This window comes from Chelon labrosus, assembly GCF_963514085.1.
Source record: "Chelon labrosus genome assembly, chromosome: 14".
NCBI lineage: Eukaryota > Metazoa > Chordata > Actinopteri > Mugiliformes > Mugilidae > Chelon > Chelon labrosus.
Window position 1 is genome coordinate 2,288,913 of NC_140347.1, and position 14,674 is coordinate 2,303,586.

Here is a 14,674-nt window from a genome sequence, read left to right on the forward strand (position 1 = left end):
CTCCACCATGGTCCATCCTGGAGGAAGAAACACAGTCAGAATGATTTTCTATCCAACATGAGTCCTAACTGCTGTTCAACATGAAGCAGAGTTCATCAGTTTATCAGTGAGACACAGAAACAGACTGAAACTCATCAGTATAGACTGTCTCTGATGTTTCACTGTCTGACATCAACAGTTTGACCAACATTCACACATCAACAACTAAACAGTTTTCAGACTGTTCACAGATCAGTCTAACCTCCACATTCAGTTGATTGTGTTCATTTACATATTCCAGATAGAGGCTCTAATGATGTAAAGTGCTTAGTCCATATCAGAAAAGACTGTATTTGAAAGGTAACCCTTTGATAAATCTTTGAGGTTACCAGAGAACAAAGGAACCAATAAAGGATTTCAGCAGCAGGTTATTTGTAACATGTCATTTTATCACTGTTTATAAATCTGCTCATTCTTTCTGCCTTAAATGTAGAATACTTAAGTTGAAAGTGTGTTTTAAAAGAAAGAAAAGTTGAATCCAAAGTCTTGGACATATTAAAATTCTCTGAATAATCACAGTCACAGAAGATTATTCTCTCTACACTTCACACCAACAATCCATCCATCAACAGTTGTTGATATATTTCACTAAAACCTAAAACTGTAAACCAGCTGATAGAGCAGGGTTCATCCTCTGAGGTTTACTGTGACTCCAAAGAATTTAGATATTGGACAAGCTCCTGTTGTCTGTCCATACCTGAGAGTGTCCAGTCTCCAGAGTGGATCCTCCAGTCCAGCAGACAGCAGCTTCACTCCCTTGTCTCCTGGATGGTTGTAGCTCAGGTCCAGCTCTCTCAGATGGGAGGGGATGGAGCTCAGAGCTGAGGCCAGAGAAGAACAGCCTTCCTCTGTGACCAGACAACCTGACAGACTGGAGATAGAAAAATATCAGAAACTCAAGAAGAAGAAGGAAAATCCTCCAGATGTTGAACTTCTGCTCCAACATGAACCTAAATCAGGATTTAACTGATCAACAACCAGCTGTATCCTGACATGAGAGTTTCCAGTTTACAGTGAGGACTCTCCAGTCCAGCAGACAGCAGCTTCACTCCTGAATCCTGCAGGTTGTTGTTGCTCAGCCTGAAACATGAAATGTACACAGCAAGAAAGAGGGCCTAAACATTCAGAGTCATAAAGAAGTATCTTCAACAACAACAAAAACTAGGAGTCCTGGAGTCAGTCTGGATAACATGAAGAGTCAGAAGACACTGAGACAGACAGAATCCACAGAAGAACAGTGGAAACGTTCTCCAAGATGCTAAAGCAACCAACTTGATAAGTTACTGAGAAACTGAGCACAAGTGCTGTAAACACTGATCAAACAAAAACTGATTTGATTCAGTTTGTCTTCTGTTCAATACATTTTGTATATATTATATATAATTCAACCAAAGCTGAAAGTAGGTTGTAACGAGACTTTACACTAAGTCTTTAACTTTGATTTCTGATCAACAAACAGACTCTGTCTCAGTGTTGTCATTGTTTCTATCAATATCCCTCTTTCCACGTTAATTTCAGTGATGTTATGTAATGTCTGCTTCAGATCTACAATAACTTCATACTAGATCTCCGGAATCCAAATAATGAAGTAGTAACCTAAATCCATGTTTAATATGTTTTATGTATTAATATCATCCAAATAACCAACATTTGAAATAAGATTTATGAATCAGTATCTTAATACCAACCTGAGAGTTTCCAGTTTACAGTGAGGACTCTCCAATCCAGCAGACAGCAGCTTCATTCCTGAATCCTGCAGGTTGTTGTTACTCAGGTCCAGCTCTCTCAGACTGGAGGACTGGGAGCTGAGAACTGAGGACAGAGCTTCACAGCTTCTCTCTGAGAGGTTACAACTGCTCAGCCTGAAGAAGAATCAACATCAAATGTTTTATTTGTCATTTACTAAATGAATCATGTTTCAAATAGTTCCTAAATCCACCTACAGAGCTTTGTTGGAGGCTTTGACCACTGGCAGCAGCCTCAGAAGAGCCTCCTCTGAAGCAGAGTATTTCTTCAGGTCAAACACGTCCAGATCTTCTCCTGATGACAGTAAGATGAAGACCAGAGCTGACCACTGAGCAGGAGACAGTTTATCTGTGGAGAGTCTTCCTGATCTCAGGGACTGTTGGATCTCCTCCACTAGAGAACCATCATTCAGTTCATTCAGACAGTGGAACAGATTGATGCTTCTCTCTGCAGACAGATTCTCACTGATCTTCTCCTTGATGTACTGGACTGTTTCCTGATTGGTCTGTGAGCTACTTCCTGTCTGTGTCAGCAGGCCTCGTAGGAGAGTCTGATTGGTCTGCAGTGAAAGACCCAGGAGGAAGCGGAGGAACAAGTCCAGGTGTCCATTTGGACTCTGTAAGGCCTTGTCCATAGCACTCTGATGGAGACGTGTTAGTTTAGGTTTGTTTCTAAAGACTTTAGACAACAGAGATGTAGTTTGTTGTTCTTCCATCAGGTTGACATCAGAGTTGATGAAGGTCAGATGGACATGAAGAGCAGCCAGAAACTCCTGAACGCTCAGATGGACGAAGCAGAACACCTTGTCCTGGTACAGTCCTCTCTCCTCTTTAAAGATCTGTGTGAACACTCCTGAGTACACTGAGGCTGCTCTGATATCGATGCCACACTCTGTCAGGTCTGATTCATAGAAGATCAGGTTTCCTTTCTGCAGCTGATCAAAAGCCAGTTTTCCCAGAGACTCAATCATCTTCCTGCTCTCTGGACTCCAGTGTGGATCTGTCTCAGCTCCTCCATCATACTTGACCTTCTTCACTTTGGTCTGAACCACCAGGAAGTGGATGTACATCTCAGTCAGGGTCTTGGGCAGCTCTCCTCCCTCTCTGGTTTCCAACACATCCTCCAGAACTGTAGCAGTGATCCAGCAGAAGACTGGGATGTGACACATGATGTGGAGGCTTCGTGATGTCTTGATGTGGGAGATGATCCTGCTGGCCTGCTCCTCATCTCTGAATCTCTTCCTGAAGTACTCCTCCTTCTGGGGGTCAGTGAACCCTCTGACCTCTGTCACCATGTCAACACAGTATGGAGGGATCTGATTGGCTGCTGCAGGTCGTGTGGTTATCCAGAGGCGAGCAGAGGGAAGCAGGTTCCCCCTGATGAGGTTTGTCAGCAGCACATCCACTGAGGTGGACTCTGTAACATCAGTCAGTTTCTTAGTCTTGTGGAAGTCCAGAGGAAGTCGACACTCATCCAGACCGTCAAAGATGAAGACAACCTGGAACTCTTCAAAGCTGCAGATTCCTGCTTCTTTGGTTTCAGTAAAGAAGTGATGAACAAGTTCCACCAAGCTGAACTTTCTCTCTTTCAACACATTCAGCTCTCTGAAAGTCAATGGAAATATGAAGAGGACGTCCTGGTTGGCTTTGTCTTCAGCCCAGTCCAGAGTGAACTTCTGTGTTAAGACTGTTTTCCCAATGCCAGCCACTCCCTTTGTCATCACTCTTCTGATTGGTCCATGTCTTCCAGGTGAGGCTTTAAAGAGGTCTTCTTGTCTGATGCTTGTTTCTGGTCTGTGTGGTTTCCTGGATGCTCTTTCAATCTGTCTGACCTCATGTTCATCATTGACCTCTGCAGTCCCTCCCTCTGTGATGTAGAGCTCTGTGTAGATCTCATTCAGAAGGGTTGAGTTTCCTGCTTTAGCAATCCCCTCAAACACACACTGGAACTTCTCCTTCAGAGTAGATTTAACTTTACGTCCACACTCTGCAGCACGAGTTCCTGAATGAACAAGAAATGTAATGAATCAGTGAACTCATTCATTTTAATAACATTCACATGTGACTGTTTTCAGTCCAGAAGAATTCATAGATGTGATTCAGATGTTTTCATCATATTAACATCAGAGTCTAGAAATAGAAACTTCTCCCATGTTTCCTCCATTTCCTCTTTCCATCAAGTTAAAGCTGTTAAATCCTCTTACTGCTCTGCAGACAGTCAGCCAGCTCCTCCTGCTTCATTCTCCTCAGGAAGTTCACTGTGATCTTCACAAATAAATCTCTGCTGCTCCTCCTCTGCTCTTCATCCTCACCCTCCAACACCTCCTCATCCTCCCTCTGACTCTCTGAGCATTCTGGGTAATCTGGACTCAGAACCTTCTGGATCTTCTTCAGCTCGTTCTTCATAAAACGGATGATGTTCTCCTCCAGCAGCTGGAACAGAATAATAACCCAACTTAAATGATCAGAACACAATCATGTTGATCTGAAAGGCTGCTTGTTGACAGCATTCAACATGAAGACTTCTCCAACCAGAATGCTAGTTTGTGGTTGTTGAGGTTAGCAGTAGTAGCTGTGATTGAACATTTACTCACCATGAATATGGAGTCCAGGTCTTTGTGATGATGATCACTGGAAACCACTGAGATCTGCTGCTGAAGTCTGTGGAGAAACATCTTTGATTCAAACTAACTTCTTTAACAAACACACTTTGGTGATGATCATCATTTTATTGATGCCACAAACACAAGATGAGAACAACAAACGCTGCTCTGATTACTGAATGTGGTGTTTTAACAGAGGAAACTAAATGACAGATAAACTCTGGACTAAAACATGACAGTCTAATGAACAGAACTGAATAATGATTAATAGATCTGTGTTCATTCTGACCCTGGATCAGCAGACTGCTGTTCATCTTTGAAGTAAATAGGTTGATGCTTGGACCGGTCACTCTTCATGGACACAGATGTGATTCCAGAGGGATCTGGTCTTCGTTGATGGATCCTGTTAAAACACAACATGGATTAACATTACTGGGTAAACACAGGACATAATGTGTCCCCAAGACTCATCTTTGATTCATTTAGTTGAATAATTTTTAAGTTAGAATTCTCTCCAAGAAGAAGACAACAGTTTCTACAGTTGACATCACTCCAACCATACACGTGTCCTTCTTGACTTAGCCAACACATATTTCTATACAATCAAGGTTTTTACAAGCCAAGGCTCGGCTGTGTCATGTTTTCTATAATGTCACTATTGAACTATTGAGGCCTTTCTATCCACAGAGAGGATGGAAAGCAGATCATTGAGCTCCTTCAAAGGAACAACTCCTGGTTCAGATATGTGGACGAGTCCTTGGTCAAAAGTAAAACCCAAACAAAGTTGTTGTTCAGTGCAGAGAGGAGTGGTCTGACTTGTATCTAGGGTATTACTAAACAACATGGAGCCTTCTTCCTGTGGATCCACCACCTGCAGGAAAACACCTGGGGGTCGGGTGCAGTGTGGGCTGGACAACAAGCAAAGTCTGGGACATGGAAGTTCTGACTTCAGGAATCAAAATAAGTTCTAGTCTCATGGAACGTCACCTATCTGGAGGTGAAGGAACCCGAGCTGTTGCAGGAGGTGGAGCGATACTGATTAAATATAGTTGAGGTCAACTGGAGCAGACCTATCAGTGGGGTCTTTGTAGATAATGTGGTTCTGCTGGTGTCATTAGACCATGGCCAGATATTTATCTCCCTACCATACGTAAATATATGTAAGGGCTTCCATCTGTCTATAGATTCATACACAGACTCTTTGGTGAGTCCATAAATTATTGGTGCCATTTCCTCTAATTGAAGTTTTTACATCCAAATATGTCAAATTAGACGTAGATCTTGAAAACATATCATTTATATCTTGTCTTTCTTTCTCATTGAGCAACATTGGTGAAGATTTTAAAGGGTTTACTTTATAACCAGAGATATTATCATGGAATACCTTCGTTAGCTTTTGTCTCATGAGTGCACAAAAATGGATGAATGGATGAAGGTGATGTCCAGATTTCAACAAGTGCAATTTCAAACTCACGTGTCACATTTTACTGTAGAAGTCTTCATGAGACTTCATGCTTCAATGACTACCGTCCAGTTGCACACACTCCCATTCTCATGAAGTGCTTCGAACAGCTGGTCATGCATCACGTCAAGTCTGTTCTCCCATCCACCCTGGACCCTTTCCAGTTCGCATATCGGTCCAACCGCTCGACCGATGATGCCATCTCCACTACCCTCCACTCAGCTCTCACACATCTGGACACTAAAGACTCCTACGTCAGAATGCTGTTCATTGACTTCAGTTCAGCATTCAATACAATCATCCCCAACAGCTCATACAAAAACTGGAACAACTGGGGCTCAGTACCTCGCTGTGCAACTGGATGCTGGACTTCCTGACAGGAAGACCTCAAGCAGTGCGGGTCGGCACCAACACATCCAGCACCATCACCCTGAACACAGGGGCCCCCCAGGGATGTGTGCTGAGCCCCCTCCTCTTCACTTTACTGACTCACGACTGCACACCGATGGATAGCTCCAACCTATTCATAAAGTTTGCAGACGACACAACTGTGGTGGGTCTCATCAGCAACAGAGACGAGACCAACTACAGGAATGAGGTTAGCTGCCTGGCTATGTGGTGCGGAGACAACAATCTCTCCTTGAATGTGGAAAAGACAAAGGAGATTGTTGTGGACTTCAGGAGAGCGCACACTCAGCATGCTCCTCTGACCATCAATGGTGCTGCTGTGGAGAGGGTGAGCAGCACCAAGTTCCTGGGTGTGCACGTCACAGAGGACCTCTCCTGGGCGACCAACGCCGCATCACTGGCAAAGAAGGCTCAACAGCGCCTCTACTTTCTGCGCAAACTGAGGAAAGCCAGAGCACCGGCCCCCATCATGTGCACCTTCTACAGAGGCACCATCGAGAGCATCCTGACCAGCTGCATCACTGCGTGGTACGGCGCCTGCACCGCGTCCTGCCGCAAGACCCTCCATCGCATAGTGAGAACAGCTGAGAAGATAATCGGTGTCTCTCTCCCTTCCCCCCAGGATATTTACGACACCCGTCTCACCCACAAAGCCCTCTGCATTGCAGGTGATCCCACCCACCCGTCACACAACTTCCTCAGTCTGCTGCCATCAGGGAGGAGACTGCCGAGTCTTCAGGCCAGGACCAGCAGACTCAAAGACTTCTTCATCCACCAGGCTGTCAGGAAGCTCAATTCCTTACCTGTTCTGCCCCCTCTCCCCATTCTGCTCCCCGCTCACACACACACACTAACCTGGGACTCTGATCCCCCCACCACCACCACCCCACGGACTTCATCTGAGAGACCAATATTGTATATACTGTATTATATATTTCATACCCTTTGCACCTGTCCAACTCAGTGGTCGCACCAGCCACTTTATGACCTATGGCATTAGCCTTAGTTTGTAGTTTGCAGCAGTTTTTAGGTATGTATGCGTGTAGTTGTCTCCTTCTTTTTAAATATATTAGTGTTTGGACCTGATTCAATGTTTTGGACACATTAAGACTTCCAGTCAGATCAACACCAGATACTACTATAAGGTATTATTCTGGTCGTAGTGTTGAGTGCACTGTGGTCTCAGTTCAGACCTGATGCTAAAATGTGTTTGATACTTTATGTACCTTCAGTTTTCTTACCTCTGATCAGCTGACTTCTGTCCATGTTTCAAGTCAACAGGTCGACTCTTAGACTGATCAGTCTCCATGGACACAGCTGGACACAGGAGAGTCTTGATTTTCCTACAAAAACAAGACAAAGACTTTAACAGTCTGACATGTTCCTTAAAAACTGTTCTGAGTGAATGGTACGTTATAAAGGATCTCATCTACTCAACACAGGGTTATATTTTAAATTGTGTTCCAAGTCTGGAATCAACAATATATTTATTATAGTCCTTTGATTTGGTGCAATAACCTCAGAATCTAAAATCTCAAGATGACGTTTCATCCCAAAGTGGTGTACATGACCTCAAATGTGTGACAGTCAAAATATTGAGTTTATTCCTTTAATGTTTTTACAGACCTGAAGTAGACACAACTTCACATGGTTCTTTATGTGAATAATCCACAAGTGACCCAGAGAGGAAAGTGTTGCAGTGACATAAATGAAGTTGTTTGTTTGTCTGACCTATGTGAGAGAAAACAGTCTGACTGTTAAGAGGTGACTTGTCGCCCTCTATTGGTTTGCTTTTGTCTTTGTTTGGTTTCTTTTTTTGCCTCAGGTGTTTGGAGTTGAGCTGCTGGTCGTTATTCTGGGGCGGGGCTGACATCTCACCTGCTTCTCATCATCCAATCAAGCTGAACCCTACTTAAGGACGTCCCACTATCCCACTCATCTCCAGTTCTTCAGTTTACCTCCGTGGTAGTTACTCTAGAAGCAGCTATTGTCATTTAGTCTATTTCCTTGGTGTCCAGTCTGAATAAGCTGCTTTTCTTTGTTTGCTCCAGGTGCAGCCCACGCTCCAGCCTTTTTCACCAGCCAGCTCCTCCTGATCTTTTCGTCTATGTGGAACTCTGCTGGAGTTTTGTTTTCATTAAAGTCCTGTCCTTGAGCCTGAACTCTTGAGTCTAGCGTCTGGGTTCTTTCCTTCCAGTTGTCCACATCATAACACTGACCTACTGGATGTTAAAAACAACAGTGACCTGTTGTGACGGTTTTTTAAAGCAACTTATTATCCTATTCTATTTTATTTTTGGGGTGCCAGTCAGGACTCAGCCTGACAATTTAAATATAAGTTGTTATTTTTTTTTTTTTCAGTCAAACCGACACAAAGGATGCATAAATTCAAAACCAACTCATACAACCTTAAATAAAATTAAAACAAACCAAAACACCACTTTGTCTTTTTCTTTTAAATGTATTTACACAACAAAATAAAAAAAAACAATGTCCACTTTTCAAATTATATTCAGTCTCTTCACAAACACAAAACAATAATTCCTCGAGTGTTTTTTTTTTTCCAAGGCAAAATTCAGTTAGTCTTTAGTTCGTGTTATATTTTCTACATCCAAAACGAGAAAACAATTAATCCTCCAAAATCCGTCAATCAAAAAAAAACAAAAAAAAAGGGGAAGAAAGAAAAAAAGAAAAAGAAAAAAATATATATATACCGGTACTCCAGCTCACCCTTGCCCTCCCCGTAAATCATCCACAACCCAGCGAACTTGCCGGTGCAGCTATGGTCCGATTCCGATCTAGTTCCTCTACAGTCGATCGCGGTGGGAAAAACGCAACGAGGGATTAACTACCTCTGTGATTAACTTTTTCCTATGCTGCCGCAGTTTGCGGACTACAACGCCGAACCGGAACGTCGCTCTGCCAGCACGTCATTGCAGGAGCGCCGGAAGCGGCTGCCTACGTCTCTTTATATTGACGGCGACGTCAGATCAAAGAGCCGTTTTAATTAATTTTTTTTTTAGCTCGTTACACCCCCTTCCCCCTGTGAAAAGCCTGAACAGGTGGTGGCATACAGTTAATTAATTTTAGTCATCAAGATTGTTCTGTTCAAATCCCAGAAAGTCTTCATCCTCCGACTCTGCTTCGAATATCTGACTTGTTGGCGCTGTTGCCTCTCCCAGTCGCTTGCTGTGGGATAGCAAGGTTTCAGATTTGCGATATTTACGACTCTGAGATCCTCTCCGGAATCCTCCAAGACGATCTCATAATTGAGTGGGCTTATTTTCCGCACGATTCTGTAGGGGCCTTTCCAGCGTGGAGCAAGTTTGGCAGAGAAAGATTTATCTGCCTTGGAATAAGGGTGAGTTTTTAACCAGACTCTGTCCTTTTCTATGAACATTTGCTCTCTCCTGTAACGGTCATAGTTGAGTTTCTGACGTGTCCTTGCTTTTTGCATGTTTTTTGTCACAAATTGTTGTAAATCTACAATTTGGTCCATTTGGTCATAGGCTGGTTCATCCGGTGTACAAAGTTCAGGACTCAACTCGGCATCTATTGGTCCCTTTAGCGTCCGGCTAACATTAAGCTCGGCCGGGGTCACTCCGATGGACTCATGGACAGCAGTGTTGAGTGCAAAACGGAACTCTGGCAAGTATTTATCCCAGTTCTTGTGTTTGTTCTCCACATAGGAAGAAATCATGGCCTTCAAATTTCTGTTCACCCTTTCTGTTAGGTTCGTTTGTGGATGATAAGGGGTAGTTTTCTTCTGTTTTAAGTTCCACTTCTTACAGGTGCCTGCGAATACTGAAGAGATGAATTGGGGACCCTGATCTGAAAGTATGTAATCTGGTACTCCCCAGCAAGTGAGTATTTCTCGGCTGAGCACTTGGGAAACTGTTTCAGCAGTGGCCCGGCGCAGAGGGAACAACTCCACCCAACGTGAGTAGTAGTCGACAAAGACCAATAGATAGTTGTTGTTAACAGAACTTCTTGGAAAGGGTCCCATAATGTCCACTCCCAGCATCTCCCATGGCCGACTGACTGTAGTCTGCTGTAACTTTCCAGGGCGTCTCCTGTTCTCAGGTTTTTGCACTTGACAAATTTGACAGCACTGAACATAATTTTTCACATCCAGACTCATTTTGGGCCAATATGCCAGTGCTTGCAGTCTCTTATAAGTTTTGTATCTCCCTAGGTGACCTGCTAGGGGATGGTCATGGAAAAGATGGAGTAGCTGATCCCGAAGAGATGATGGAATATAAACTTGATAAAGCGTTTTATGAGGTAGCTGCACAATCCTGTACACTTTGTCCTCCAAGATGGTAAACTTTGTGACAGAGTTGATGGTTTGCTCACCTGAGGCAAGTCTGGATTCATACAGTTTCACTGTCTCTGTATCAGCCTGCTGAGCTTTCCAGACAACCTCGTCAGATATTTGAAGAGCTTCAGACATTTTTCTTTTTGCTGGTTGTACCGTGGCACAAGTGGGAAACTGGCAGTCCACAGGAGCTCTGGACAGGGCGTCGGGAACGATGTTGTACTTCCCTTTCCGATACTCGACTGTGAATGTAAATTCCTGCAGTCTCAGTGCCCACCGGATTAGCCGAGTGCTCGGTTTTTGAGTTTTAAAAACCCAGATCAGAGAGGAATGATCGGTGACAACAGTGAACATCCTCCCTTCCAAATAATAGCGCCATTTTTCCAATGCCCACACCACTGCCAAGCACTCTTGTTCTGTTGTAGAATAATTTCTTTCTGCAGGATTCAGAGTCCGGCTAGCAAAAGCAATGACTGCCTCACTGCCCAACCCTGTTTGTTGAGCTAGGACGGCACCCAATCCCACATCGCTAGCATCGGTATAAACGGTGAACGGCAAGGTGAAATCTGGATGGCCAAGAATTAGGAGAGGCAAGAAGTTGCTTCAGTGTGTCAAAAGCAACTTGACATGCAGGCGTCCAAAGGTATTTGGAACCTTTTCTCTTGAGGGCGTTGAGAGGGTCGGCTACTTGTGAGAAGTTTGGTACGAACCGATGGTACCAGCCTGCCATCCCCAAAAATCTCTGAAGCTCTTTAAGGTTCCTGGGAATGGGGAAGGCTTGCACAGCTCGAGTCTTCTCCTCATCAACATGAACACCCTCCACTGAGACCACATGACCCAGAAACTTGAGGGAGGTTCTGAAGAACTGGCATTTCTTCAAGTTGATGGTCAGTCCCGCCTCTCGCACTCTATCCAAGACCGCTTGCAGGTCATAGTGATGCTGTTCCAGTGAAGGTGAGTGTATAATGATGTCGTCCAAATACATCATGCAAATCTTGCCCCGCAGATCTCTCAGAACCAACTCCATCAGTCTCTGGAACGTCGCTGGGGCATTCTTGAGACCGAAGGGCATCACCTCGAACTGAAATAGGCCCAGGGGACAGATGAAAGCTGTTTTTTCTTTGCTTCCTTCGTCCATTGGCACCTGCCAGTAACCGCTGTTCAAATCAATGGTGGTGAAGACTGAGGATCCAGCCAGTGATTCCAGAATCTCCTGAATGTTTGGGATCGGGTAAGCATCAGTTTGAGTTGATGCATTTAACTTTCTGAAGTCAACACAGAAGCGTGACTTGGGGTTGTTCTTTTTTGGAACCAGGACAACTGGAGCGGCATATGGAGATGTGGAAGGGGTGATGATCCTCTCTGCTAACATTATCTCAATATGTTGTGTAATTTCCTGCAGTTTTGCTGGGGAACAGCGGTAGGGTTTTTGTCTGATGGGCATGTCATGGGTGAGTGGAATGATGTGAGACAAAACAGTCGTTCGCCCAACTTTTCCTGTGCAGACATCAGCATTCATTTCCAATTGTTTAGTTAATTTTTGTTTTCTAGATTCATCCAAATGAGCAAAGTGGACAGCCCCATCCAGTTTCCCTCCTGGAGAATCACTTGAAGATCCTTGCAAGGCCAAAGTTGGAGAAACGGCTGAATAAAAGGCAACTTGCAGTGATGAGGGAGCTCTTGCATGTCCTGCTTCTTCCCGGATGAAATAATGTTTCTTTCTGGGGTCTGACTTGAGCCAGTAAGTGTTCTCCGATACATCGAACTGCATCCCAGAGAGGAAAACAAAATCAAGGCCAAGGACAACAGGTAGCGCCAGGTATGGAGTAGGTAAGACCACCACAGGAACATATACAGTTTGTAGTTGAATGTTAACCTGTAATTCCCACATGCCACGAGGATATCTTCCAGTGCCATCAGCCAGATACAAAGGACCTTGCAGCCATGGTTTTAATGTTTCCTCACGTCCTCCTAATTCTCTCCAGAGGGTGTCATTAATGAGAGTGTAGGTTGAACCTGTGTCCAAAATGGCTGTTCCTCTCCAAAAGCCGACTGTAATAGGGACTACTAGCTGTTGAGGCAGGTGCTTGGTTGGAGGTGTTGATGACGGGAGTCTGTTCCCCGAGTGGGTAAGTGTATTAAGGGTAGGCTGATTTTGTCCATTTCTTGTGCTTTGGTTGGTCTGAGAAGATGGTGGTCTTTGAAATTTGTTTCTTCACGAGTGATACTGTGGACAGGTTTATGGAGCATGGGAGTTTTTACACCGCCAGCAGTAAACCTGAGAGACAACAGGTTGGGCAGGTGGGTTGGATGGAGGCTGGGGACCATGATCAGGTTTGTTTGGTTTTTGCATACATTTTTTTCGTTGTTCATACTGACGTTGGTTCTCTCTGTCTTTTTCCAGTTGTTGTCCAAGACGGACCAATGCCTCCACAGTACTCACATTGCTGCTTTGGAGTTGACTAGCCAGTTTGGGATTAATGTTTTTCAGTGTCAATTTAACAACTTCCTGTTCGGTAATTTTTGGGTTCCATCTTTTGCACAATGAACGGTACATATAAGCAAAGTCCCTTATGCTCTCATCCTCTCCTTGTATGCGAGTTCTGACCCGTTCAGCTAGTTCATCCTGATAGTCTTCTGAAAGAAAGGCAGAATGAAATCTTCTTTCAAATTCTGTTCAGGTAGTAATCTCCAGGCGTGCAACATCCCACCAATCACGGGCTGTTCCATGCAGCACATTGCGAAGCGTGGCAATGAGTTCACTGTCGGAGAGTGGATGTAAAGCCAGGAAATCCTTACATTTCTCCAGAAACAGTAAGGGATCCTGTGCATCTTCCAACCTTCCAAACATGGGGAATTGCATTTTAATTGGGCTTTTCCCACGATACTTAGTCCTGGCCTCATGGTGAATATCAGAGGGAGCTGGGGAAATAAGTTCCTCTTCTGTGTCACCAGGGTACATGGTGGACTGTAATCTTTGACGGTGAGTCTGAGCGTCATACTCAAATGTTTGAGGCTTGACAGAAAGAGTTTGGACAGACACATTTACAAGTGATGAGGGATGTAGTGATGTTGAGAGATTCCTAATGCCTGATACTTCTTCTTTCAGTGCGTCAATTTTTACTGCACAATGTAACACTTCCTCCTCCAAATGTTTCATTGTGGATGCCATGGGGGTAAGGAAAGATTTGAGGTCATTTAACAGTTCTGTATGATATTGTTGAATGCGCCAGTTTACTGTACTTGTGAACTGATTGTGGATATATTGAAATTGCTTATTCATTTTGTCCTCCAGTTCCTTTAATTGTGTTTTGCTTGTAGTTATGATTTCCTCTGTGCTTTCCTCAAAGCAGCTCTTTAATTCCTCCTTCTGGTGTTTCATGAATTCCTGTATTTCTTCCTTGTGATACGCCTGTTGAAGCGATTTTCCATGTTGATTGGTTTTTGTTTCCTTTTCAGCAATGTTTGTTGGCAAGGGAATTAATGGACCCAGAAGTTCTGATTCTCCACAAAGCTCCATTTCCAGCAGAGAATAGCTGGTTCCTGTTTCAGCATTCTCCATGTTTATGGTTGGATCCTCACAGAGTCCTTCTGCTAGCAAATCCAGGTTCTCCAAAGGGGCAGCCATTTTAGAACATGTGGTCTTTTGTTTGTTCATTCAGTTAACCCAAGATTTATTTTATCTATTTATTTATTTATTTATTTATTTATTTGTCCAAGGATTATGATCCCATCTGGGGTGCCAATTTTTTATGTGACGGTTTTTTAAAGCAACTTATTATCCTATTCTATTTTATTTTTGGGGTGCCAGTCAGGACTCAGCCTGACAATTTAAATATAAGTTGTTATTTTTCAGTCAAACCGACACAAAGGATGCATAAATTCAAAACCAACTCATACAACCTTGAATAAAATTAAAACAAACCAAAACACCACTTTGTCTTTTTCTTTTAAATGTATTTACACAACAAAATAAAAAAAAACAATGTCCACTTTTCAAATTATATTCAGTCTCTTCACAAACACAAAACAATAATTCCTCGAGTGTTTTTTTTTTCCCAAGGCAAAATTCAGTTAGTCTTTAGTTCGTGTTATATTT

General features: G+C 43.5%; 1 protein-coding gene across 1 annotated transcript in view; it reads right to left on the reverse strand.

Moving 5' to 3' along the window:
* Nucleotides 1-14,674, reverse strand: part of LOC311499740 (uncharacterized protein) — a 420,449-nt gene that overhangs the window by 312,017 nt on the left and 93,758 nt on the right. Inside the window, exon 7 of the mRNA XM_084560857.1 lies at nt 1,728-1,901. Coding sequence (XP_084416983.1) covers nt 1,728-1,901 — 174 coding nt within the window. The remainder of the gene's footprint in view (nt 1-1,727; nt 1,902-14,674) is intronic.